The sequence below is a fragment of the Scleropages formosus genome, chromosome 8 (genome assembly GCF_900964775.1).
Source record: "Scleropages formosus chromosome 8, fSclFor1.1, whole genome shotgun sequence".
Lineage (NCBI taxonomy): Eukaryota > Metazoa > Chordata > Actinopteri > Osteoglossiformes > Osteoglossidae > Scleropages > Scleropages formosus.
Genome location: NC_041813.1, coordinates 2,221,181 through 2,244,874, shown reverse-complemented (window position 1 = coordinate 2,244,874; position 23,694 = coordinate 2,221,181). Strand labels below are relative to the sequence as shown.

Sequence of the window (23,694 nt, the reverse complement as noted above, 5' to 3'; positions counted from 1 at the left end):
GACTTAGGAACACCAGACACCAGCTGTTAACACCATTAACCTTGAGAAAGTGCATGGAATGAAGGCTGTCCACACATTGATTGTTTAAATTCAGAGTGTGTTTTGCTGCCTACCGATAACGGTACAAGGAAACGTGTCACTTTCACCTGGTTACAAATTGTAGAAAATGGGTGGCTGAAAAAAATCCATTTAACAATAAAGTGGGAAGATTTTGTATCTTTGAAAATTTGTTACTCAAATGTTCATAACACATGGAACCAGTGTATTAATTGTTTGGGGTTTTTTTTTTTGGATCATTGTTACAAAGTTGGAGTAAAGGTGTGGTTGAAAGTTGTTCATTTTATGTCAAGGGTTATAGTTCAGAGATTTGAGGTATCTCAGAAATTAAACATGTTTACACAGTAAAGTTTTGAGAGCTCATAGTTGATCAGCTGTATATTATGTTACATTACAGCACAAACAGTTAAGCCTGATGACAGTGTTTGATCCTTATTTATGATACCTTTATTAACGGTAAATAAGGCGTTCTTAGGGTCTCTGTAATTAGTGTTATTTCCTGCTGGCTTCTACACAGTCATCCTGTGAAATAATATTTAAATATGCATGGGAAAGTTGAAGATGAGAAAAGGTAGTACAAGATGATTTCTTTCATGTTATGCATATGACATACAGTACGTTGCACCTGGACTTTAAAGTACCATTGTGTCATACATTTATGTTGAATAGCCAAACAAAAGCAAGCTAATTACTGGGCCAGCAGAGCATACTATGTATTATTAGGCCTGTATAAAGTAGGTGGTTTCATTTCATGGAATCAGTATTCTAACAGTTTTTTTTTTTTTTTTTTTTTGGTCAATCTGTTGAAGTGGTATCAAGGGTACAGTACTGAAGTTCAAAATCATAGTCTCACAGAAACAACAGAGCGTACCAAGTTCTCAACGTTTCGATTCACGAGCATCTGGCTTTTGAAAACTTGATTTTATGAGCATGTGCAATCCATATCTTAAATTTGCAAGTTAATGCTACGGTGCGGTTACTAGAAAAACGTTACAAGCCAAGAAACTGCGCCGCTCCTTTACGGATTGCAGTGTGCAAGAGTGCACTCCAGAGCCGCCGTGCGATTGCTCTCGTCTCGGTCGTCAAGTTCTTTAGTTTGCGCGTATAAATCAGGGGAAGGGTGCATTTAACGATCACCATCCTCGTTCCTCAACCACCTTATTCTCCACAGAGGTAAACTGGCCAACGCTGTACAAAATATGTTCTAAAATGAAATAACTGCTGTACATCAGGTTTGAATGCATAACCTTTACTGCATGTATGTATTTTGCATAAAGGCCTCTTCATTTTTTTTTTTTATTTTGCGGTATTCTTTAGATCTATCTACACATATGAGACATTTCATTGTACTCTTTTTACAGGAAATTAAATGAACGGTGGCAAATTGCATAGAGTTGTACCTTCTTTGTTCTAGTGCTAAGCCAGTCGACCCTAACCCACCAGGAAAAATCTTCCGTAAGCCAACTAAAGGACGTCTCTTTCCGCGCGTGTTTCCAGTGTCCGATCCACAGGTGTTGTCCACTTCTGAACGGACACGACGACCGAACAGATGATGGTGAAGACGGCAATAGGTGAGATGCCAAAAAAAAAAAAAAAAAATTCTCTGTTTAATGAAACATTTTTATAAGCGGTGCCACAACTGATGAAGTACAGGTTAGGGGTTAACCCACTAGTTAGTGGATGCAGTGGGCTACAGCGGTCACTTCACAATCCCAGGCTCTGAGTTCAAACCGCTCTTTCCTGCTCTTGCATCCTGAACCAAGGTCCTTTTACCCTGCTTTTACCATGTACGTTTACTTTTATCATGCGAAGGTGTCAACTGAGTGACCTACCTAGCAAAATGGCCTCAACGTGGCATCAGATGCCAACTTCTTTTTCCTCAACGTGGCATCAGATGCCAACTTCTGCTTTTTCCTCAACCGTGGCATCAGATGCCAACTTCTGCTTTCTTAATGCAAATTTAACGCAAAGCCACTGCCCACGTGTTTTTTTTTTTTTGTCCCCCCCCCCCAATCACAAAAACGGCCGGCCCACTAAAATGTGTGAAAATGAGACACGATGATTATAATCGGAGGCGAACTGTACGGAAATATGGAGCAATTTGGACGCTTCTTTGCCACATCACACAGTTACAGCAGCTGTTTTTATTTCGTTTTCGCACTGATTTGTGCGCCAGAGCTACGCCGCCGGACGCGACTCGGCTCGACTTTCCGTGGGGGAAAAATCGCTTTTGTGCCGTTTCGGGAACGCGGGGAGACACGCGTGAGCGCGCGCGACACGGCTGCGGCAGCCCGCGAGGCGCTTCTGTATTTAAATACGTGTCACGCGGTCCTCGCGCAGCTCGCGCAGCTCGCCCTACCCGCTCGGACGTCGACTATTTTGTACCACGTGACACACGCGTCGCGAACGTAGGGCGGCGCAGGCGGGCACGTGCGGCGGCCGTGACGTTTACGAACCCTTCCGCGCCCGTTTACGACGGCGCGCCGCTGCTTTACGCTCGTGAGTAGTATTACTGTGTTTATGTTATGTGTTTGTGCACGTGCGGACGTTTTCGGGACCTGCGGCTGCGTTACCACCACCAGCAGCAGGGCGTCGGCGGTACAGCGCGGGACTGCTGCTGGTGCTGAAGTCCGAGAAGTTCGGGTCCTGAGTGAGTGAGTGAGTCAGTCAGTCAGTCAGAGTAAGTGGGTCCTGGTCCTCCTCCTCCTCCTCCTTCCTTGTCCTTCCTCGTCCCCGGCTCGCTTAGGCTTTGTGAACGATAAAAACTGTTCAGTCGCAGGTATTAATTATTAATACAGTCATTATGACACAAGTCGGCGCTGTGCTGCTGTGCGGGGAGCGTCGCGGTAAACGACGTACTCACTCACTGCGCTGGTGCTGGTCCGTCCGGTGGTCCAGTCACTGAGTCGGTCAGTGGTCCCCGCCGTCGTGTGTCGTGTCGTCGTGTGACACTTTTCTTTCTTCGTTACCATCATGATCATCCGCCTCAGCCAGCGGCTCCGTCTCAGAACCTCCGCACACACACGCAGCGCGGCTCAGCAAACAGAAAATAATCCCCCAGTTTAAGTGTGGCTCAGTATATATATCTATATATATAATGTTGTGTTTTTTTTTTTTTTTGTTTAATTTCTTTAAAAATTTCAGTTACGGTTTCCTTCACTATTTACTTTTACAGCACTTTTCCTTCGCAGCTGGCTGCCGCCGGACACCACCACCCGCATCAGCAGGCGGCTCCTGTGTAAGTGTAACGAAATTGAGTCAATGTATCCATTTCTGTACAGTGTAAAGTGTGTGTAAAGCTCTTCTCGCACAGCTACGGAGCGAGGAAACAAAGACACTACAGAGTTACTAGTGTAAAATATTATCAATGCTTTTATGAAGCGATAAGTATGTCCAGAGGAAAGGAATAAAAAAAAAAAAAATCTGTGGCTGTAACCCCCCGCCCAAACATTCTAGATTAAACAAGAATTGTAAGCCAGTTATTGTTGCTCTATTGTAGCTTGATTCCCCAGCTCGGCAAGGTACGTCTCGTCGTCTTCGGTCAGCACGGGGCGCTGCCGTAACGGCCGGCCTCCTCAAGTCTTATTGCAGGGAAACGATGCTGAATAATAACAACGGTAATTACGGTAATAAACAGTAATAATGAAATCCTTCGTCGTGGGCCGGCTGTCCCGGTGCACCTCGCTTCTCCCCCGTGTTGACGGAATAGGCTCCGGACCACCTTGACCCTGCGCTCGACAAACAGTTATCGATCATGGATGGGTTACTGGAGTTCTCATCGTATTACAGAACAGAATGATGTGACATTGGCTTCTTATTGCTTTTTTAAATTTCAGATAGAAGCATCAGTGTTTTTCTTTTTTTGTGACATTTAAAAAAAAAAAAAAAACATTTAGGCGTTGGCAGTTCTTTATTTAGCGCGTTGTTAAAGAATAGAAAAAGAGTTTGGGGGTCAAAGTTTATCACCGCTGCACAGTCGTCCACCCTCTCTGCTTCTTTGAAGGTTGTTTCGCTGTAAGCGCTACGTGTTTCGACGTGAATTTCGGACGATGGAGCGTGAAAGTGAGTTAAGAACGAAATGGGTTGCGAGCTCTGGTGGTTCTTCTTAGACAGGAAATAGCCGTGTGAAGAATGTTGCAAGAATGTTCAACGCATACTGATGTACGGTATCGACAACGATACTGGACTTTGTCACTTTTTGCAACTGGAAGTTGGACTGATCCCCTCCACGCGTTTGACTCGCGTTGTCAGTTGTAATTATTTTGGCCGTTCATTGTTATTGGTATTATTTATTTCTCCTTTTTTGCGTAGTACTATCTATTGTGTTGTCTATAGTCTGTGGAGAAGCGCTCGGGCAAGAATTTCGTAGTACTTTGTACGCGGTACTTGTACGTACGACGACGACAAACCTTGAACTTGGATGTCACGAGACAACCGAACAATGGAGCGTTCTCTGAAAAGACCATCGTGGAAAAGACGGGAGATAAATATACTCATCGTACTTAGGGCACCGCGCGCTCCCTTGTTTTTCCTTTGCTCTCTAAGGTCGCCGCGTCCCGGCCGCTGCCATGGTGCCCGAAGAAGAGTCTCCGATGGACGGAGGCCGTAAGACGGACGGTACGACCCGCGAGGCGGAGGAGATGAAGTGCTTCAGCATCCCCGGTCCCACCGTCACGTTCCGGAACTTGACTTACCGCATCCGGGAGAGCGCGGGGCCGTTTCAAAGGAAGCCGACGGAGAGAGAGATCCTCAAGAATGTCAGGTGAGGAGAGGAGGGACGGAGAGCAGCCGATGACGATAATACCGTACGGTACATGGGAGACGGTAGAATAGAGCAGAGTATTAGACTTCCTTTGAAAGAGGGATCGCGGCAGAGAGCGTGTACTTACAATCTCGTAGGATACGTTACCGCCGCATGGTACGTATTTAATAATATACCCGACGATGGCTTTACAGACACATATTTCGCATCCGTAGTCACTGTCTCCACTTTGCGCAAATTAACGGAAAGCTGTCAACGCATGTATGTTGTACAAAAAATGCATGCGTCAAGTTTCGAGGACGAGGAAATGTTCCGGCAAATTTTTTGATGACTTCTTCGTTTCAGCGGGATCATGATGCCGGGAATGAATGCGATCATGGGACCCACGGGAAGCGGAAAAACTTCGTAAGTTGCAAACGGCATGTTGGGTTTGGGAGGCCGGTCCTTGTGGACTGCACAACGTACGGGGTTTTGAATGAAAGTGAACAATTAATAACTGAGATACGATGAAAACCGCTGGAGATCGCAGCCCATAGACTTATCTAGATGTTATCTTCCTAATTTGTTCTGGATGTTTTAATCGGAATTATCCGTTCCGATGTATTTGCTAAGAGCCAGGCGGTTCTCCGTTTTCGCTCCGGTTCGGCGGAACGGCGGAACGGCGTCCCTCTCTCTCTCTCTCTCCGGACTTCCGAATCCCTCTCAGCATTCGAGAAGGGCGTCGAAACACATCTGTTTTGGACCCGCTTCTCTCCCGATGTGTCACGTGCTCCCGAAACTCGCGCCGCATTCGCAATGCGGTCCTTAAACCTTCGCTTTGTTTTCCTAAGCTGTCGGGGAAGAATTGAGAATTGCATGTCCGCGTTGCAAAATGCCCTTTTGATCTCGCTCAGTTGTATGTCACTTTGGAGAAAAAAAAAACCGCTGCGCAGAAGTCGATGCCCTTCGCCGAGTACAGCCGAACCTCTCCAAAATGGAGATCTTTTACTTCCCGGCCGGCGCGTCGTCCCGTCGAGAACTCCGCGTCAAGCCGGGCGGCGACGATCCGTCCGGGTCCGTCTTTCTCTCGGCGCGTCGAAGCCGCGCCTCGGACCCGCGGACGCGTCCCACGCGACGTCCGCGGGATGGGTCCTTATCTCGCAACAGACTGCGCGCCGCTCCCGATCCGGGCCGGGGCGACGACGACGTCCCGTCCGGACCGCCGCGGCGCTGTCCCGCGTGGCCTTCCCGCTGCCGCCCGAGTTGCGTCCGACCCGTCGAAGCGTTCCCGCCCGTCTCCTCTCGTCGTCTCCGTGCGCTAACTTCCCGTAGCTGCTCGGGTCAAATTGAAGACCCCGGTTATGGTCTACGAAAGCATCGGTAGAACCGCTCCCAGATACCTACAAGAGCTGATCATCCGCTACGCCCGAACCGGACCGCTTCCCTCGTCCGCCTCCGCCCGCTCGGCGGCCCCACGCGCAAAAGGTCCAAAAGGAAAAGCTCGAAGGTATTTGGTTCCGGCTCCGACGTGGTGCGGCGACCGCCCCCTGTCACTCGAAACTGCTGAATCCCTCTCTACGTTTAAGAAGGGACTCGAAAGGTACCTCTTTCGCACTCGCTTCTCCCCGAAGTTCTCGGTCAACGTGTAAGCACGTAATCATTTTTTAATAACAATTAGTGAAATAATGGCTAAACCTTTACGCTGCTACTCGTGTGACGTACGCTGGTTCGCGTGGTGGAATCGCACGTCTGCATCCAAACGTCTCCTTCTGTTGACGCTTAGCGCTCGTAGAACTTATCGTTTTCCTCCGAGATGTGCTTTGCTTTGGAGAAAAGTGTTTACTGAAAGAATACATTTAAACGTAACCTCAAGAAATATTGGCATAAAAGATATTTGCTTTCACCAAAACATCATGTTGTCGTGCTGGTTTGTTTAGCTTTCACCTTTTACGTTGCTTTTATGTTCTACTTTAATGTATCTATCCATGTATCCATGTAGGCTGCTGGATGTCATCGCAGGAAGGAAGGACCCTAAAGGGTTGCGTTCCGGTCAGGTGATGGTGGAGAACGCAGTCGTGACATCGGACCTAAGACTTAGTTCAGCCTACGTGGTTCAGGTAAGGGAGTCGCCGCTCGTTCTCGGGCTCGGCTCCGGAACCGACCGGAACTCGCCGCCCGATGAAATATTTCATCATTTGGGCGATACGTTGCACGAGTCGCCGCCCCCGTGTTTTGAAGGATAAACTCTGTGTTTTTGGCAAGACCAAAGGTCAGCATTTGGTCACCTTGTCCCTTTTGGACGCAACGCAATCGGACATTTCGGGACAACCGTCTCTTGGCGGAATTTCTAGTCGCGCATTAATAATTTCCAGATGTGCCAAAATAACATCGCGGCTGCCAGCTTGCCTCACGCGTCCTAAGATGATGACAGATCATTTAGAAAAAGCTTCTTTTTAAAGAACAGGTTTTGAAATCTGTATTTGGATTCCGTCTCGTGGCAGTAAATAGCGTTTGTATTTTATTCCAGAAAATTCTGAAAAAATCCGAATAAGATGACATTCCGTAGCCTAAGTGTTACGGTGCGTGTTCTGAAGGTGTCGGGCAAAAAGCCGTCATTTAAAGAAACCCGACAGCAGAGCGCACAAAATTTTATGTTAAACGTAACGTTAACTGACTTCTCTAGAAACGATTTTCTCCATTTTTCAACCCCCCCCCCCATCTGCCATTGTGACACCTTGTGTTCTGAGCTGTGTGTAACTGGTTCCGCTGTGTGTGTGTGTGTGTGTGTGTGTGTGTGTGTGTGTGTGTGTGTGTCAGGATGACATTCTGATGGGCACTTTGACTGTGAGGGAGAACCTGGCCTTCTCCGCCAACCTGAGGCTTTCGCAGCGACAATATTCCCACATGGACAAGGCGGCCAAAGTGAACCAAGTGATCCAGGAGTTGGGCCTCCAGGACTGCGCCGACACCAAGGTAAAAAAAAAAAAAAAAAAAAAACAAAACAAAAAAAGTACTGTAGTGCCCCCTTGACATCCATCATAGGACAAGTTATCATGGATTATTAACAGTGTAACTAAGAGTAGCTTTGTCTTATACGTTTGCAGTGTGTGATTTTATGAGGTAATTCAGTACCTTGCCTGAAGGTACAACAGGGTTAGATTACGGTGAGATTTCAACCGGTAACCTCCTTAAAGGGCCTCTGTTGGACAAGTCCTTTTGCATTCATTCATTCGCTCATTCGCTCATTCGCTCTTCATTGTTCATGTTGGCAGCATCACATTCAGTCGTAACGCTCTCGAGGCATCTCGCGCACGCGCGCTTCTGAATCGGGCCCCTTACTCCCACGTGTCTCCAGATCGGGACGGTGTTTCTCAGGGGTGTGTCTGGAGGAGAGAAGAAGAGGTGCGGCATCGGCATGGAGCTCATCACCTCACCCGCCCTCCTCTTCCTGGACGAGCCCACCACCGGCCTGGATGCCAACACGGCCAACTCGATAATCGCCTTGCTGCAGAAGTACCTGTCCGCAGGCCCCTGCGTCTTCACTTCTCTCCGCGCACCTCCTCCTCGCCGCTTTGTGTTGTGCATGTAAATTACATTTAGCTGACACCTTCCTCCAAAGCGGTTAGAGTTGCAAGCTTGCAATTACGTACCCGTTGATTAGTTTGCTAAGTGCCCTGGACTCGGGTCGGAGTCACGGCGACTCGACGAATTAAAGACGTAAGAAGAAACGGGTTTTGCGCTAGTTCGGCGAGCTCTTCCGGCGTCGTCCCCGTCGCCGTCGTCAACGCCGTTGCGGGTCGTCCTCTTCTCCTCGTTCCTTCCGTCTTTCCGCTCACGACGTCCTTCTGTAGCGATCGTTCTCTTCTAATGGTACGACCAAAGTAGGATGGACGTAGTTTCGGCGACGGTCGGATTCATCTCTTCTACGGTCGACTCGTTTGTTCTCGTAGCTGTCCACGGAACGCGCGACGTCTTCGTCCGACGCCGAAGTTCGACGGAATCCGTCATCTTTCCGTCTCGCTCTCGCGCCGTAATTTAGCATCGGGAACACAAGCGCCCAAACGAGCCTGATCTCGGTCGGGATTGTTACGTCTTTGCTTTCGAACACCTTATCGAGTGCTTTTATCGACGTTCTGCCCGTTTACGCAGCCGGCTGATTTTACCGGAGCAATGTACGCCGAGTGCTTTGCTCAAGGGTACTGCATGTGGAGGTGGGGATGGAACCTGCAGCTTTCGGTTTTAAAGGCGGCAGCTGTAACCACGACGCTACCAGTTGGTACTTTCTACTCTGGAATAGCACAGCAGGGCTTGTCTAGGGACTCGAAATCGTTAGCTTTCGGGTTACAGACGTGTCGCTAAATAAGACGCGGAAACGGTACACTCCATCAAGAGTACCGTGCTTCTCCTCCACCGCTGGCCACTTGCTGTTCCCGCTCGCAGGAGGTCCAACAGCGAGCCCCTGTCGATATGTGGTTTTGATCGTATTGCGAGGAAGTTTAAACGCGTCCCTCGGGAAGGCCCTCTCGGCACTCCGGGATGAAGCGCGGAGGTTGTCGGAACGGGCGCCCCCTCTCACTCGGAACTGCTGAATCCCTGTCCGTATTTAAAAAGGGTCTGAAAACTCACCTCTTCCAGACTCACTTTGCCCATCATCTCTTAAGTTCACGTAAGGTGTAAATGTTCATGCAGCATAACTTTAAGATGATGCCCAGATAAACCTTTACACAGCTGCTCCTGGAATGTAATGTAAATGTTTGTATCTATCTCCAAAAAAAAAAAAAAAAAAAAATTACTAAGAAGGTGATCGGGAATCGTCGATATTCAGACTGTTTTATGCAGCTTCTCGTGTGATGAACATTGGTTCATATGGTGGAAAGAGACAAACGAACTGCACTTAATCTGCATCTAAGTGTCTCTTCCTGCTAATGTAATGAACACATTGTATTTTCTTTGAGATGTACGTCGCTTTGGAGAAAAGCGTCTGATAAATGAATACATGTACATGTATGTAAATGTTTGAAACCCATTTCATTCAGACCCATTTCTCTCCTGTTCTCCTGACAGCTGCATGAGATTCTCCAGCATCGTCCGCTGTGATTCTCTACCCTTCCGTCTGTCCGTGACCAATAACCGTTTGTCCAGCGCAGGGTCGAGGCGGTCCACGGCATAGTGAGCGTAGGGGTCGAGACAGGGTACGGGCGCTGCGGGACACTAGTCCATTGCAGGGTAATGTCACACACACATATCTATACTACAGTCAACATAGAGTCGGTAGTTCACCTGAAACGGATGTCTTTGGACCGTGGGCAGAAAAACCTGCGAACCGCACGCAGACCGGGTGGGATTTAAACCCAAACCGCAGCACGATTTGCACCGTAAGGATTATTTGTGTTAATTTCATTGTCATATCTGCAGTCAGGCACTTCAGCTTACTACTCTGTGTACGAGCGAAAAAGCATATGTCCGCGCAGGCGCGCTGTGCTGTAATCAACGTATCTGTCTCTCTGAAGCCTCTCATCTGTTTTTCGGTGTACTTTGTTTTACTCTGAGCTCTATGTGCATTTGGGGAAAAGCGTTTGCTAAATGAACGAATGCCGATGTCACGACGGAAAAGCTTTAACTTTAAAACCGAGCCGAAAGTGACGCGAAGGCAATGTTTTCGCTGCGCAGGTAGTCGCAAGGCGAGATGTCGGCGATGCCGCATCGCCTCTAATCCGCACTTTGCTGCGAAAGTTTGTGCCGTTACTCGGCAGAGCCGCGGTCGGGCAGGAGGCCCGAGACGGCCGTCGCGCTCACGCCGTCGCCCCGTACTCACGGACCCCTCTCCCCGATCTCAGACTGTCGCGAGACGGAAAGACCGTCATCTTCTCCATCCACCAGCCGCGCTATTCCATCTTCCGGCAGTTTGACCACCTCACTCTCCTGAACCAGGGTGAGGCCATCTACGCGGGAGAGGCGAGCAAGGCGGTGGCCTATTTCGAGGACTTGGGTGAGAGGACGTGGGGAAGGGCAGGGGAAAATGAAGAAATACTTTAAAAATGCATAAAGAGCGAATAAAATGCCGTTGCTCACATTACTTTGTTTTGAGATTCCTAGTCTCTTCACAGGAAGAGACGTAACACTTGCTCGTGCGCAACATTCATATTCGCTGCCAGCTCCATATTAACGCTGTTCTCTTGGGAACTTGCGACTTTAGGAGACGGCGATTTTCTGCAGGATGACACCGTTTACATGTGCCGAAGCACAAAGGTCCTCGGTAGCGTCTCCGTCGCGGCGGAACGAGCTCCCCCTCTCACTCGGAACTGCTGAATCCCTGTCCGCATTTAAAAAGGGTCTTAAAACTCATCTCTTCCAGACTCATTTTGCCCGTCATCTCTTTAAGTTCACATAAGGTGTAAATGTTCATGCACCATAACTTGAAGATCGTGGCCAAATAAACCTGTACACAGCAGCTCCTGTGATGTAACGTAAATATACATATATATCTCAAAAAAAAAATATATTACTAGGAAAGCGATTGGGAATCGTGGATATTCCGATAAAGTTTGACGGAGCTACTCGTGCGATGAACGTCGGTTCACGTTGTGGAAAGGAAGGAAGGAACTAACTGCACTTAAGAATCACGCATCTGCCTGTCCTCCTCTTGTCCGCAGGTTACAAATGCGAGCAGTTTAACAACCCGGCCGACTTCTTCATGGACATAACGCAGGGAGCGATCGGCCCCGCGACGGACGGTCCCAGCCTCGGTTGGTTATTTTTCCCGCACGCCCACCCACCCGTCGACAGAGGTTTGGCGCTCTGTCCGCTCGGGCAAGACAACACGTTGATGCGAGGGCAAGGGAGGCAATCGTTTAAAGACGGAGAAAGGGCGGGTGGGAGGTTATCGGGCTCGGGGTCGGGGTCGAAACGTGCCGCACGAAGGGTTTAAAGACATTTCATGGGGAACAAGTGTGTCGGTGTCTCCACTTCTCTCTCTCCCTCCCTCGCCCAAAGGCCGCGCGCCACAAAGCCAGGTGTAACTTGCCATTTGTGTATTTCGCAGCTAAAACGAAACGCATCGTAAAAACCGCGCAAAGGATAATACTATAGAGTGTAACGTATAGAAAATGGTAATACCCTCGTCCCCATTTACCTGCCGTCTGTAAATGTCTTGCCGTGTCTCTCCTTTGGTCCGCGCAGCCACGCTTACTCGGACTGCGGAGGACAAGAACCCGCTGGCCTTGCAGTACCGCCGATCCCAGCTCTACGGCCGCACGATGGAACAGCTGGAGCAGCTGGAGAAGAACCCCGTGAACCGTCACGACAAGGCGAGGAGGGAGAAGCCGTGCTACGCCACACCGTTTTGCTATCAGGTGCGCAAACCTTCTGTTCCATCAGTTTTTCTCTACAAAAGTCACCGTCTTGGGCAAAGGGAGCATCCAGCACGTGCATTTGTAATTTGTTTACCGGAAGCTCCCGGTGAAACGAAGCACCGAACCGGGAACGGTATCTCCGTTGCCAAATATTGGTGGGTTTTTGAGAAAGCGATGGCGGCCTAGTATTTGTCACGGGGGTTAGCGGGGAGCGCTTTTATTTTCAGGCCGCAAGGCCTTCTCTGGGAGCGGACCGGAGTCGCGCCGCTACCTCGGACACGAGGAAGTATTTTGCCCACCTTCCCTAAGCGTACGCGTCGAAGCGAAGTCCGAGCGGAAAGTCTCTTCGCCTTTGGGGCGTACTTTTCGGACGAATGAAATAGCTCGTCGCTGTCTTCTCAGCTCCTGCTTGTGAGCAAGCGTACGGCGAAGAACATCTTAAGGAACCCTCAGACTTCCTACGCCCAGCTTGCCCTCAACATCGTTTTCGGCATCCTCGTGGGACTCATCTACTATCGGATCCCCCGAACGTTACCCGAGGCTTTGCAGAACAGGTAAACACCCCGTAGCGCCGTACGAGATAGCCAATGTTACGTAAGAAGTTCATGTAAAAACAAAATGAAATGACAAGTCAGGTTTTTCTATATCAGGGTTGGAAAAAAGACTCTTCCTGACTGCTGGAGTCACACTCAGTGAGGGCATCAGTAGTGACAGCACTGCAAAATGGGTCTCTTTGTTCTGCAGGATAGGGGCTTTCTTCTTTCTGGTCATCAACATGGTGTTTGGAAACCTGTCTGGAGTTGAGCTCTTCATCAGTGAGAGAGCACTCTTCATGTGAGAAATATTTGTGTCTCACAGAGGGAAGGGAGGTGTGGCAACACTTTTGTAAGTGTGCATGCTTTCAGGGGAGCTGTCCGCTCTGTGTAGTGTTGCACCAGGACATTTCCCAATAACCAAATGCAGTTTCAACACCCACAAAAGAACCCCAGTTGCATATTTGGCTCTGTGACATTGCATGATGTTCCCTCCAGCCACGAGAATTCTGGCGGTTACTACCGCACCTCTGTCTACTTCCTGTCCAAGATGGTTGTTGACCTCATCCCAAACCGCATCATGCCTGTTTTTGTCTTTTCTGCCATCCCTTATTTCATGATGGGTGAGTAAAGGTCAAATATTGAGAGGGGAGCCTAATGTTTTGTTCCCCCTCCTCAGAAAATTGCTCACATACTTTGTTTCATGTCATCCAGGTTTTAAGCCTGAACCAGAGGCCTTCTTCCTGTTCTGTGTGACCATGAGTCTAATCAGCCTCTCAGCAGTCAGCTTGGCATTCCTGGTTAGTGCCAGTGTGGGTTCCTTTGGTGTAGCCAACACCCTCATTGCACTGCCTTATGTCTTCATGATGGTGAGTGTTTGTTATGCTGCAGTTTGGAAATTTTATTAGGGCCCTGCCACTCTGTACCTGGTTCTATCATAAACTTCTTACCCCACTCCTTTCACCAGGTTTTTGGAGGGTTTCTTGTGAACCTCAACTCCATGTTGAGCTGGCTGTCATGGCTAAAGTGGGTCAGCATCTTCTACTATGGCTTGAATGTGAGTAGCACTTGTCACCTATTAGAGGGAAGTTGAGCTCTCCACTGTATTTGATAGCACCCTCTTCCTAGAGTACAATAGTGTGTACAGGTCCTAACTGCGTAACTTAAACCCTTTAGGCACTCACCATTAACGAGCTGACAGGACAGGTGTTCACAAGCAACTACAGCAGGTAAGGCCAACTAGCACCCCTTTCATGTGTTGTCAGTTAAATGTCCTGCCACCCCCTCTTGATACAACTCCTCCTTCCTGCAGCATTACAGGAGAAATGTACATGGATCAGCAGGCTATAGATTACACAACATGGGGCTTCTGGCAGAATGAAGTAGCCCTCTTTGGCATCATGTGTCTCTGCATGCTCTTCTCATACATCCAACTGTGGAGGATCAAGCGCTGGAAGTGAGCACTGACTAATCAAGGATACTGCTCTCTCTCCTGTGAGCTTGCTGAAAAGCAGTAATTAACATGCTGAGGTAGTGTGGCACCTATCCTCAACCCTGCAGTCTTATAGTGGTTATGATATTGTGCTACAGCTGTTCAACATCCACCCACCCTTTTCCCCCTGCAATTCCTCCACACTGCAGTATAAGATCACTTACCTTTAATGGAGTTAAATGACAGCTCTGACTTATCAATTCATTAAAACCAGCCACTACACACAAAGAATCCTAGAAGACTGATCAATAAACAGAACATCAGCTCAGCAGAAAAGGTAGGACATTCATGGAGACAGTGGCTCATTAGTTATTAGGAAAAAAAAATTACTGAACACACACTGGCCAGAAAGTTTCTTCAATCCACACAGACCTCCTGCAAGAACCAAGACCCCTACAAAGGAAGCTGATCTTTACTCTCCCCCATCCCTGTCAGCAATCCCCACAAAAAGAAACCTTTAATGACTAGATCCCTTTTGTTCCCCAGAGGAACCCACTTGAACAAAAATCAAAATCATTGAAGAACCAAAGTAAGAAAGCACATCTACAGCAGTTCCTCCTGTCCTACGATGGGACTTTCCATCACTCCTAGTTCCACACATGGCGTTTGCAGTGCTCCACAGCCTGAAAAGAATTGAGGATAGACACATTACAATACTGTCATAACCATTATCATACTTTCACCCTAACCAACCTTTAGACTCACATTGCACCGTGAGGCTGTGTCCATGTTTGTGCACCAGAAAGATGGGCCCCAGCTACACTGTTCAGTACCCAGAAGCTTCTTCAGTACACCTGGACATGCACCCACTTTCTGCAGAAAAGGATGCCAAAGTCATTTTCTCAACTGCCACTGTGCATCACCTCACCTTTCTACAACAGACACACTTATTGGAGCTGTGGTTGTTGACAGGGTAAATGACTTACCATGCAAACAAAGTCTGGGTCCATCATCTGTAGGAGCAACTGCACCATGACTGGCCCATACTGTTCAATCAGCTGATCACACTGCAAAGACCAACAAATACATTAATCAATAATTCACTACAGAAATGTACATAAACTTTTGCCACATGTCCTCACCTCTTCCTTGTATGAATCTGGCAGGAAGTTGCACACCTTCTTCACAGCATCCTCAATTTCTGCCTCTGTAGCGTTCTGCTCCAGAAATCCATCAATGTAACGCACTGCCATCTTGCAGACCTCACAAAAGCCTCCAGCTTCAAACTGAGCCTTGTCCATCTCCGCTGAGGGGGGGCCAATTTATACAGAAATCTTTGCATTCTTTTCATGGGCACTTGACATTATAAACATTGCATCTGGACTCTTACTTACGGATGAATGCACGGTTAGCACCCTTGCAGAGACCCAGCACAGTGCAGATGGTCTTAGGGTCAGCTTCCTGGACCAGGAGCTCAATGATCGCCTGGCCATAAGCATCAATCAAGTCCTTGCACTGGGACTTCAGGGTGGAGGGAAGAAGAGAGCATACTTTCTCCACAGCATGAACAACAGCTTCCTACAAGGGTAAGGAAAACTGCAGTCAACTTGACATTTACAACACAGGCCACTGACAAGGACAATGGAGAGAGAGCAGCCCCTACCTCCTCCTTTGGGTTCTCCACCAGGCTTTCCAACTCCTTCATTACAAACTCACAGACGACACACTGGGGTGATTCACGGGCACGCACCATCTTCTGCATTAACGAGAACATAAACCATCATTCCAATTCATCTTAAAAATAACCCACATTTCACAAAGAGTATTTGTTTAAAACTTCACCCAGTAAAATTCACATCACAAGTACTGACATTACCTTAGAAGGCTTGAGGGCCAGAGGCTTCACCTCTGTAGGTTCCTCCATCTTGAGCGCAGGAAACATTTTAGCAGGAACAAGCTTAGCTGCCACCAGCACTTCCATTGGGGCAGATGAGCAGAAGCCAGCACGGCAACATATATCCCTCGGTTGCTATGGAAACACAAGCAGGTTAAACCAGCCAACACAGTTCTAACTGGCCCAGCATGCATTACATGTCTGCAGCACCCTGATGTCAGTTCAGCAAATCCATGCAAGCCCTTGTCCTGCTCACATAAACATACACCTTGAAGGACACCACATGGGATGCACAAACTTCAAACACATCTGAGTGATAAAATGGGTTAGTGTCAGTACAAGCACATTGGTTCACTACCTACAGCTAGGTATGAGACTTTCATATTTCCACTTCAGACAGGTGCCAGAACTGCAAAGGAAACCAGTCTATTGATGACCATTAGTGGTTGGGGGATTAGTTGAAAGACGTGTACCAAAATTGCACTCCAACTTTCTAAGCCACAAACGGCACAAGCGATGAGGTGGTGCCAACAGCAGAGGGCAAAAAGCAAGGGGGCTACGTGACACCCAGTACCTACCTGATCCTGCAGGGCGGCAAAGTTAACAATCCATAACGAAAGAATAGGAAGGTAAAGAGAAAGACAAGTTTACAAATGAGATGAACAGATAGGCAGTAAGGGTTTTGCATATGAAGAACACTGCTGTCAGGACTTCCAGAAGCAAGAATTACTATACACCCTACCCGGACAGATGCTGCATTACATCAATGGGGGCATATGGAAGCTTTTAAAGAAAAAGAGGGCCAGTGACATTGCCTATATTCCACTACTTACCATGGACATCAGCTGCTGGATAACTAGAGGTCCGTATGTACCAACATACTGCTTGCACTGTAAGGGGGAACAAAAAAAAAAAAAAAAAAAAAAAAAAAAAAAACTCATTCCATACACTGCACTCATAAGCTACCTCCTTTCAGCAAACCCATTTCAAAGCTTTGTTCTGCATGCTCCTACCATGTCTGAGATCCCAGGCCCCAGCAGATCACACTGCTTTTCAATCTGAGCAATGAGGGAGTCTATGAAGGAGCTGTTGGCCTTGGCCTGCTCCTGAGCATCAGTGATGAACTTCACACAGCTTTCGCACACATCTCCATTCACCTGGGGGAGCATACAACATCTGTACATGAGCAATTATTCACCTTACATAAATAAATTCACTTTTCCAATTCTCGACTACATACTGGGAGGGGGAGGTATGCAACTCTGCCCTTTACTATATACTAAAATTTACCTCCTTAGGAGTCTCCTGTTCAGGGCTCTCCTGAGGATATAGCAGCTGTGGGACATTTAGAAGAAAGGGGGACAGACCCTCTGGAGCATCAACTTGGGGGATCTCGTTCGACAGCAGCTGCGACTCAGCCAGTACCTTCTGCTGGGAGCTACACAGGCCCAAGGCAGCACATGCCGCACCAGGATTGTTCTATGCGGGGCACAGACAAAGGACAGGAGTCACCCTTACAGTATTTCCTTCCGGAATGACTCCGGTTTGCCGCAACGCTCCCAATTCCTATAGATCACCTATACCGGCCTCTGGCTTCCTAAGCCTATGCAATGCATTCCATCACAAGCTCTTATTTTGTTTTCAAACTATTTACGCTACTCCGGCCCTTCCAACAAGTACTTTAAATTTGAGCAAACTTCCTGGCTCATCAACATTAAGTGCATCCATGCTAATCACCATCAAGTGCCTGAAGCAGTAACCTTCAAGCCTTTTTAACAGCAGTTTGTCTTCTCAGCACACAGTTAACTTTTCAATGCCGGAAACATTTTCTTCAGCCAACTGCTACACCAAATACATGACCAGCCCTTTGTCTGCAAGCATCTCTAACATGCTGCAGGTTCCCATCCTTCTGTATGAGGCTGTAAGACTTGCAGAATATCTACAGAACCAACAGGTTTCAGCTTTCCATTCCTTACCAATTCTCCATTGATGATGCCAATCAGGACAGGGTAGTAGCTGTCCACCAGTTCTTTGCATTGAGATGACAAATTCGGGTCAGGCAACAACTGGCAGGCCTTCTCCAAGTAGCTCAAGATTTCAGACTGGAAACAAGAAGAGTTACACTGAATGCTCACTTCCTGGGTGTGAACACTTATAAATCCCACATCAAGTCTAAATAAAGCAAACTATGCTGAACTGTAAACCTCACCTCACCCAAACTAACCTGGGTTGCATTGTCCTTCAGCAGTTGGCCCACCACAGTTAACACCTCCTTGCACAGGTCACATGCCACAGAGTTCTGCAGCAACAGATTCAGGAAGAAAAAAAAAATTCCATACAACCACACAACTCACATGGATAGGGTTCATTAGTGGAGCAGGGAGACAACTTAAGATTGTCAATTTCCCATATGTTGCACAGAAAATGATCTACTTACCCCTTGTGGCTTGTTCCACACATTCTGCAGACAGTGAGTGACAGCATTGCAGACCGAGGCAGTTTTCACATTTTGGCACCAGTAAGGGGGGCCCTGCGCACACTGCTCAGTGCCCAGGAGGGGGGTGGCCACAGCTGAGGAACAGAAAGCACAGTTGGGAGTACTAATAAAGAGAGACTTGTACTAAGCCACATTCAGCTGTGGAACAAAAATACAAACTGCACCAATGCTGACAATACTGTACATTTCAATCTGGGTATATGTACCACTTTCACATTCCCCCCTTGGGCGCCAACAGTTTCCTGGGTGCTCTCGCTTCATCCCACACGCCATGCATTTCTACTGCTTTGTAGTCTAAAGCAGTAAAATAATGCAGGTACTTGCCATGTATACCATTCCTAGTCACCTCGAATGAAAGAACCAACCAAGTACTAGTTAACACACCATCTGTACCTAATAGAGGAAAGGTTTTTCTACAGAGGGAAAGTGTCTTCCTGCAATTAAAAGGGACATAAGTTATGTGAGTGAATCTGATGAAAAGCATCAGTACCCTTAAAACTCATAGTGGGTAACTAAATATACAGGGTGGTGGGTTCAGACACTCCATGTCTGTGCCCATTTCCTCCTATAACCCAAAGGCATGGATCCAGGGAAATGTTAAATTCCCCATTATTGGTGGGTGTTCTTGCTGTGCTGTATAACCAGGTGAATCACTGAATCTAGCACTTAACTTTGGTAAATAGTACTCCAATCACTATGACACTGAACACAAAGATATCACTACATTGCATAACAATTGCACCTTGTTCTTCCCAAGCTGTGGAATGCAAACAAATCACTTCCTTACAGAAGGAAAACTGGGAACGTCGCTGACAGCGGCACTCCGGTATTTGCCCAACATTCTCGTTTCCCCCCTTCAAGATATTGTTCATTGAGTTCAGGACTACTTCCTGATGCAGGGTTTCAGCCTGTTAGACAGCAGAGCATTCAAACAAGTCAGACAACTCGGACACCCTCATCTGGCAGCCCTATAGCAGCAGGAAACTTTATCTTGTTATTGTGTTGCTCCTGTGCAGCCACGGGAAGGACAAAAATAAAACTTGTGATCACCTGACAGATCCTCTTCATGCATAGCATGTTGCTGAAAACAGCCACATTCAGTAGCTACTCAGTGATCAGATGTTATTTAACCAAACACTAGTACACAGATCAGCAGCTGAGGCTGCTTGACCCCAATCCATCATAATTGCACCAAAAACTAAAGCTCATTCCTCTTGCTCAACCCAATTTGCTGCAAAAGCACCTAAATCCCTCACAGCAAGTACAGGATGATTGTTAGAAGTACATTGCACAGCATACAAACATCTATTGAGACAACATAAGAAAATTCCTTTTCACTGAAGGCCCAATTCTTAGTTTCAGAGAAGTCACCTCCAAGATAATATGTAGGCAACTACTAGTCAGTTCTTAGGCAACTTGCTTAAAGTAGCTTTACTTGGAAATCGGAAAGAAAGACCAATCGCACGTACAAGAACCTGCGTTCCGAAACTTCACGGCAGGACTAACTCAGGTACCATACTATTTGTTCATGCTCGCAGATAGAAGGAAACCACATTTCACATTCCCAGAAAGTACAAGACAACCACCTTGTGTCACAAACCAGAGAATTCTTGATTTGTGTGCAACTTGTAGCAAAAGTTCACCGCGGGGAGCCGTCGCAAAGTCAATCAAGTCACGCGGAGGGAAGACGTTCCAAAATGCAGACCGTTCACTCAAGCACAGCTTACGCGTGGGAAAAGGCTAGCATACTCCCAAAATCAGGTAAAATTTTCCCACAAGGGCTCTATACATACGTCATTCATACTCTTGCATCACCCACTGAAAGTTTCATAGTACAGCAATCCTGTTTCACATGTATTTTAGGATGGGACCCCAACCTCACTACTTACAGTAGTAGTGACTGCACACACTGCTGAGCAAGTTAACTTCAGGTTTGCACATTACACAACATAACCCATGAGCAATAGCACTTGATTCAGGTAAAGGACAGTTGACAGCAGTTAAGCCCTTATGTTCACATGATTGGGCATTGCAACACGACAGCAACTTCTGATAGCAGCTAAAGTTGTTTCTCCCATAACTTGCCAGTAAGCACATAAACCTTAGATTTCTACAAAGATCCCCTGACCTTAGCAGAAAAAAAAAAAAGCTGTACAGCTTTCCTGGCTGTTTGGTCATGTGAACCACTTCCACTTATGGGACACTTACCCTGAATTGCACCTGTGAAATGACCCATCCCAATCTTTAGCTGTACAAGTGGAGAAACAGGTGTGGTTCAATACTAGGATGCTCCTCTCCAAAGCAGCTTAACTGTAAATGTAGGCACTTTGACAAGAAATGACATACAGAACATTACCTGAACGGCAAACCCAGTGACATTACATGCTGCCTGAAATCAGTTCAAGGGTTGAACAAAGTGCTTGTGACCAAGTCCTGCAGATCAAACACCTTAATCATCCAAATCAACTACTGGTTCATTGTATTTTCAGTACATTGAACTGTACTCAGCAGTCCAACTTCCTCAAAAGTACTTCCCTGGGTGTATGCCTTTCACATTGTTCAGGGAACTTTCCAGGTTTCCTTTTTAGCTGGAATATGATACGATGCTGTCACGTTTCACCGCACGCTCATCCAGCTCTGGCTTTTTACCTCCAACACCGCTACAAGCCACGTAGAGCAGGAATAAGTATCTGGGTTCTTACTGAATACATGTTGGTTTTAAAGGGCATGACTACAATACAGCATGCAACTACATTAGACCTCCCACAACACCTAAAAAAAAAATTAAAAAAAAAAACCACACACCTCTAATCCACTGATTCCAACACTGTTAAGTTGTTTAGACAGCTGCACCATTTCATCCCAATTCACAGCACTTTCAAGACTACCGCTAATGTACTCTAACCCTAGATTTAGTGTACATCCCTAACCCTGCTGCAGCCCCCTAGGCTCTGACAGTGAAGCAAAGCCTTCAGCTCAGCCATCCTCCATTAGAAAGCTGACAGCATGTGACACTTCAAAAGACAATCAAAGAGGAAGTTCCCTTTCAGCAGAGATTTTGAAACAAAATCACTCAACTGACTAGTTGTTTAGAAAGGAGGATCTGAAAGTGCAGGGCGGAGGAAGCGCACCAGCGCACCAACGCGCACCCAGCAGTGCCGGTAACATCTCCATCCCACTGCTTTGACAAACTACGATCTGGATATTCGAGTTCTCAACCCACCACCCAAGGACAGATTTTAAGTTGCTAGTCACGGGAGGCCAGGAACGTGCACAGAAGTCACTCCTGGGCTACGAAGGTCTCTAGCAGCAGGAGTGTGGGTAAAAGTGAAGTGAAACCTGGGTTTTTAAGATCGTCAGAAAGAGGAACATCAGGTGGTATTTTAGGCACTATGGTACTACAACTTGAAACTCCGCATCTACAAGCAAAAGGTCAAATGCCTTCTCCGAAGCAGCTTACAACATTAAGCTACTTTACAATGTAGCCAGTTACACAGCTGGGTGATCTCACAGGAACTATTTCGGGTAAGTACCTCGCTCAAGGACACTTCTGCTGCAGGCTGGGGTTCGAACCCATGATTCCTGGGCCCAAAAGGCAGCACTTCTAACCGCTACCCTGCTAGTATACTTATTTTAGCTGACACCTCCTGAAATGATAGAAAGCATCACACTATCACAACTGGCCCATTTACAGTCTGGTTTTTCACTGACACGACTTGGGTTTGGATCCTTCACTAAGTATCAAGGCAAGACACGTGACACGGGATTGAGACACAGGAGCTCCAGCCATTTCAAATGGACTCCTGTACAACTACAAGCGCTTAAGTTTTCGCGAAAGAGCCCATGATGGGGGTGGATGAGACGTTAACGACGGCAGCGAATTAGCCTCTAAAACACGATATTTGGACAACAGTTCGGGCTACGGAGGAGATCGCAGCGACCGCTCAGCGAAGACCTCAGTTCTGCTCGTCGCGCGCGCGCGCTCCCGCTATCTCACGGAGAGTCACGGGACACAGCGAGTGAATCATTCCTGGTCTTTCACGCGCCACAGGAACGCGGCGGCACAAGCGGTGTTACTCACTCACTGTACTCGAAACCAGCCCAATTACCAGACCCCTGGGGGGGGAGGAAGGCAGGGAAAGTACACAATGAACGGTGTGTGCTGTTCATAAGTCGACAGCGGCGCGCGGATGGCATACCATAGCAGCTACAACCGTTGTTGACCGTTAGATTAGCTCGTCCCGGATCGAGAGCTTCTGTCTGAAGCGACACGTCAAATGTCCTTTCGGCAAATACACACATATCCCGGACAACAAGTTCAATGAATGAGTCACTAGCCCGTGTTTGTCCGGTACACCCGTCGGTCGTCTTGGATGTCGCTCGGTGGCTGTTCAGTTCAGGCCTCAGCCTGGGAGAGAGTGTGTGAGAGAGCCGTGGGGGGGAACTCCCGGACTCGGACTGAGCTGACGGGGAGCACAGAGCCACAGCACGGGTTGCCATATATACGACTCGGAGTGGGAGGTAAGCAGAACGAACAGCAACGGCTCCCGGCCTTACAGACGCAACAACACACACCAACACAGAGTATGGCGGCGCTGCTTGTTTACTAGTCTAGTTCCTTCCCCGAACGGCGTCACTCACTCGCGCTCCCCGCTCCGAAACCCACACGAACAAAACGACTACGAATATTACCTGTGGAGACGAAAATGAGGGCGAGAAGCGACATTTTTCGCGCGAGTAACAGCTTTTCGTTGATCTTCGCTCCGCCAGATCCTGCTAGACGAGGTCTCTGCAATGCGGTCTGTCAGCTGATCACTTTATTATACAGAGTCCGGCGCGTCAGGTGACCCGAGGAACGTGACCGATAAGTGGGTGGCTCCGCGAGCACGTGATCCAGTGGGCGTGTCTTCGCCTCTGCCTGATTTCATGATCATGTGCGTCTCAACTGCGCAGCGCTTCCCCACGATTTCCACCCGCTTCGTCCTCACTTCTCTTTAAGGACATAATCGTGTCCGACGTTTCAAATGGAAAAAAATAAAACTCTTCTTTATCACTGATGCCGCACCTTTCCCCCAAACTGTCTCACATGATTTGCACACTCTCCCCTTGTTTTACAAGCTTCACACCAATAATTTCTTCCCCGCGTGTCAGGGATTCTAACCCAGATATTCACACACACGCACAGAGT

General features: G+C 47.7%; 2 protein-coding genes across 9 annotated transcripts; one reads left to right on the top strand and one right to left on the bottom strand.

Moving 5' to 3' along the window:
• The first annotated feature begins 2,179 nt into the window (after window positions 1-2,179).
• abcg2c (ATP-binding cassette, sub-family G (WHITE), member 2c) lies at window positions 2,180-14,403 on the top strand. 7 transcript variants are annotated; one of them, XM_029254021.1, is made up of 17 exons: window positions 2,180-2,556; window positions 3,249-3,293; window positions 4,603-4,819; window positions 5,165-5,224; window positions 6,798-6,915; window positions 7,616-7,771; window positions 8,154-8,311; window positions 10,636-10,787; window positions 11,452-11,544; window positions 11,978-12,150; window positions 12,553-12,704; window positions 12,895-12,984; window positions 13,182-13,306; window positions 13,398-13,552; window positions 13,651-13,740; window positions 13,860-13,912; window positions 13,996-14,403. In XM_029254021.1, exons 3-17 carry the CDS (start codon window positions 4,626-4,628, stop codon window positions 14,141-14,143), a joined length of 1,917 nt encoding a protein of 638 aa, XP_029109854.1. In that variant the 5' UTR covers window positions 2,180-2,556; window positions 3,249-3,293; window positions 4,603-4,625; the 3' UTR covers window positions 14,144-14,403. The 7 variants fall into 7 exon arrangements, with proteins under 7 accessions (XP_029109854.1, XP_029109855.1, XP_029109857.1 ...); XM_029254024.1 differs by having other exon boundaries at window positions 2,181-2,556; window positions 3,233-3,293; XM_029254023.1 differs by lacking the exon at window positions 2,180-2,556 and adding an exon at window positions 2,563-2,737 and having other exon boundaries at window positions 3,233-3,293.
• Window positions 14,327-23,358, bottom strand: psap (prosaposin). Of its 2 annotated transcripts, XM_018738132.2 has the most exons (15): window positions 23,199-23,358; window positions 18,447-18,580; window positions 18,234-18,308; window positions 17,986-18,111; window positions 17,300-17,488; window positions 17,023-17,166; window positions 16,843-16,899; window positions 16,588-16,593; window positions 15,992-16,144; window positions 15,779-15,871; window positions 15,510-15,693; window positions 15,258-15,421; window positions 15,102-15,182; window positions 14,881-14,988; window positions 14,327-14,798 (listed from the first exon to the last, which is right to left on the bottom strand). In XM_018738132.2, the coding sequence occupies exons 1-15, from the start codon at window positions 23,230-23,232 to the stop codon at window positions 14,763-14,765; spliced, it is 1,584 nt and encodes a 527-aa protein (XP_018593648.1). In that variant the 5' UTR covers window positions 23,233-23,358; the 3' UTR covers window positions 14,327-14,762. The 2 variants fall into 2 exon arrangements, with proteins under 2 accessions (XP_018593648.1, XP_018593649.1); XM_018738133.2 differs by lacking the exon at window positions 16,588-16,593 and having other exon boundaries at window positions 23,199-23,356.
• Between the last annotated feature and the right edge of the window lie 336 nt (window positions 23,359-23,694).

Bases quoted from the DNA above. Each gene is read 5' to 3' on its own strand.
- psap (XM_018738132.2), bottom strand. From the start codon at position 23,232: ATGTCGCTTCTCGCCCTCATTTTCGTCTCCACAG. The intron at 18,309-18,446 runs GTAAGTAGATCA...CTGTTGCTGCAG, and splicing joins TGTGGAACAAGCCACAAGGG to AACTCTGTGGCATGTGACCT. The intron at 17,167-17,299 runs GTAAATTTTAGT...ATGCTCCCCCAG, and splicing joins AACAGGAGACTCCTAAGGAG to GTGAATGGAGATGTGTGCGA.
- abcg2c (XM_029254022.1), top strand. From the start codon at position 4,626: ATGGTGCCCGAAGAAGAGTCTCCGATGGACGGAGGCCGTAAGACGGAC. The intron at 4,820-5,164 runs GTGAGGAGAGGA...TCTTCGTTTCAG, and splicing joins GAGATCCTCAAGAATGTCAG to CGGGATCATGATGCCGGGAA. The intron at 12,985-13,181 runs GTGAGAAATATT...TGTTCCCTCCAG, and splicing joins AGTGAGAGAGCACTCTTCAT to CCACGAGAATTCTGGCGGTT.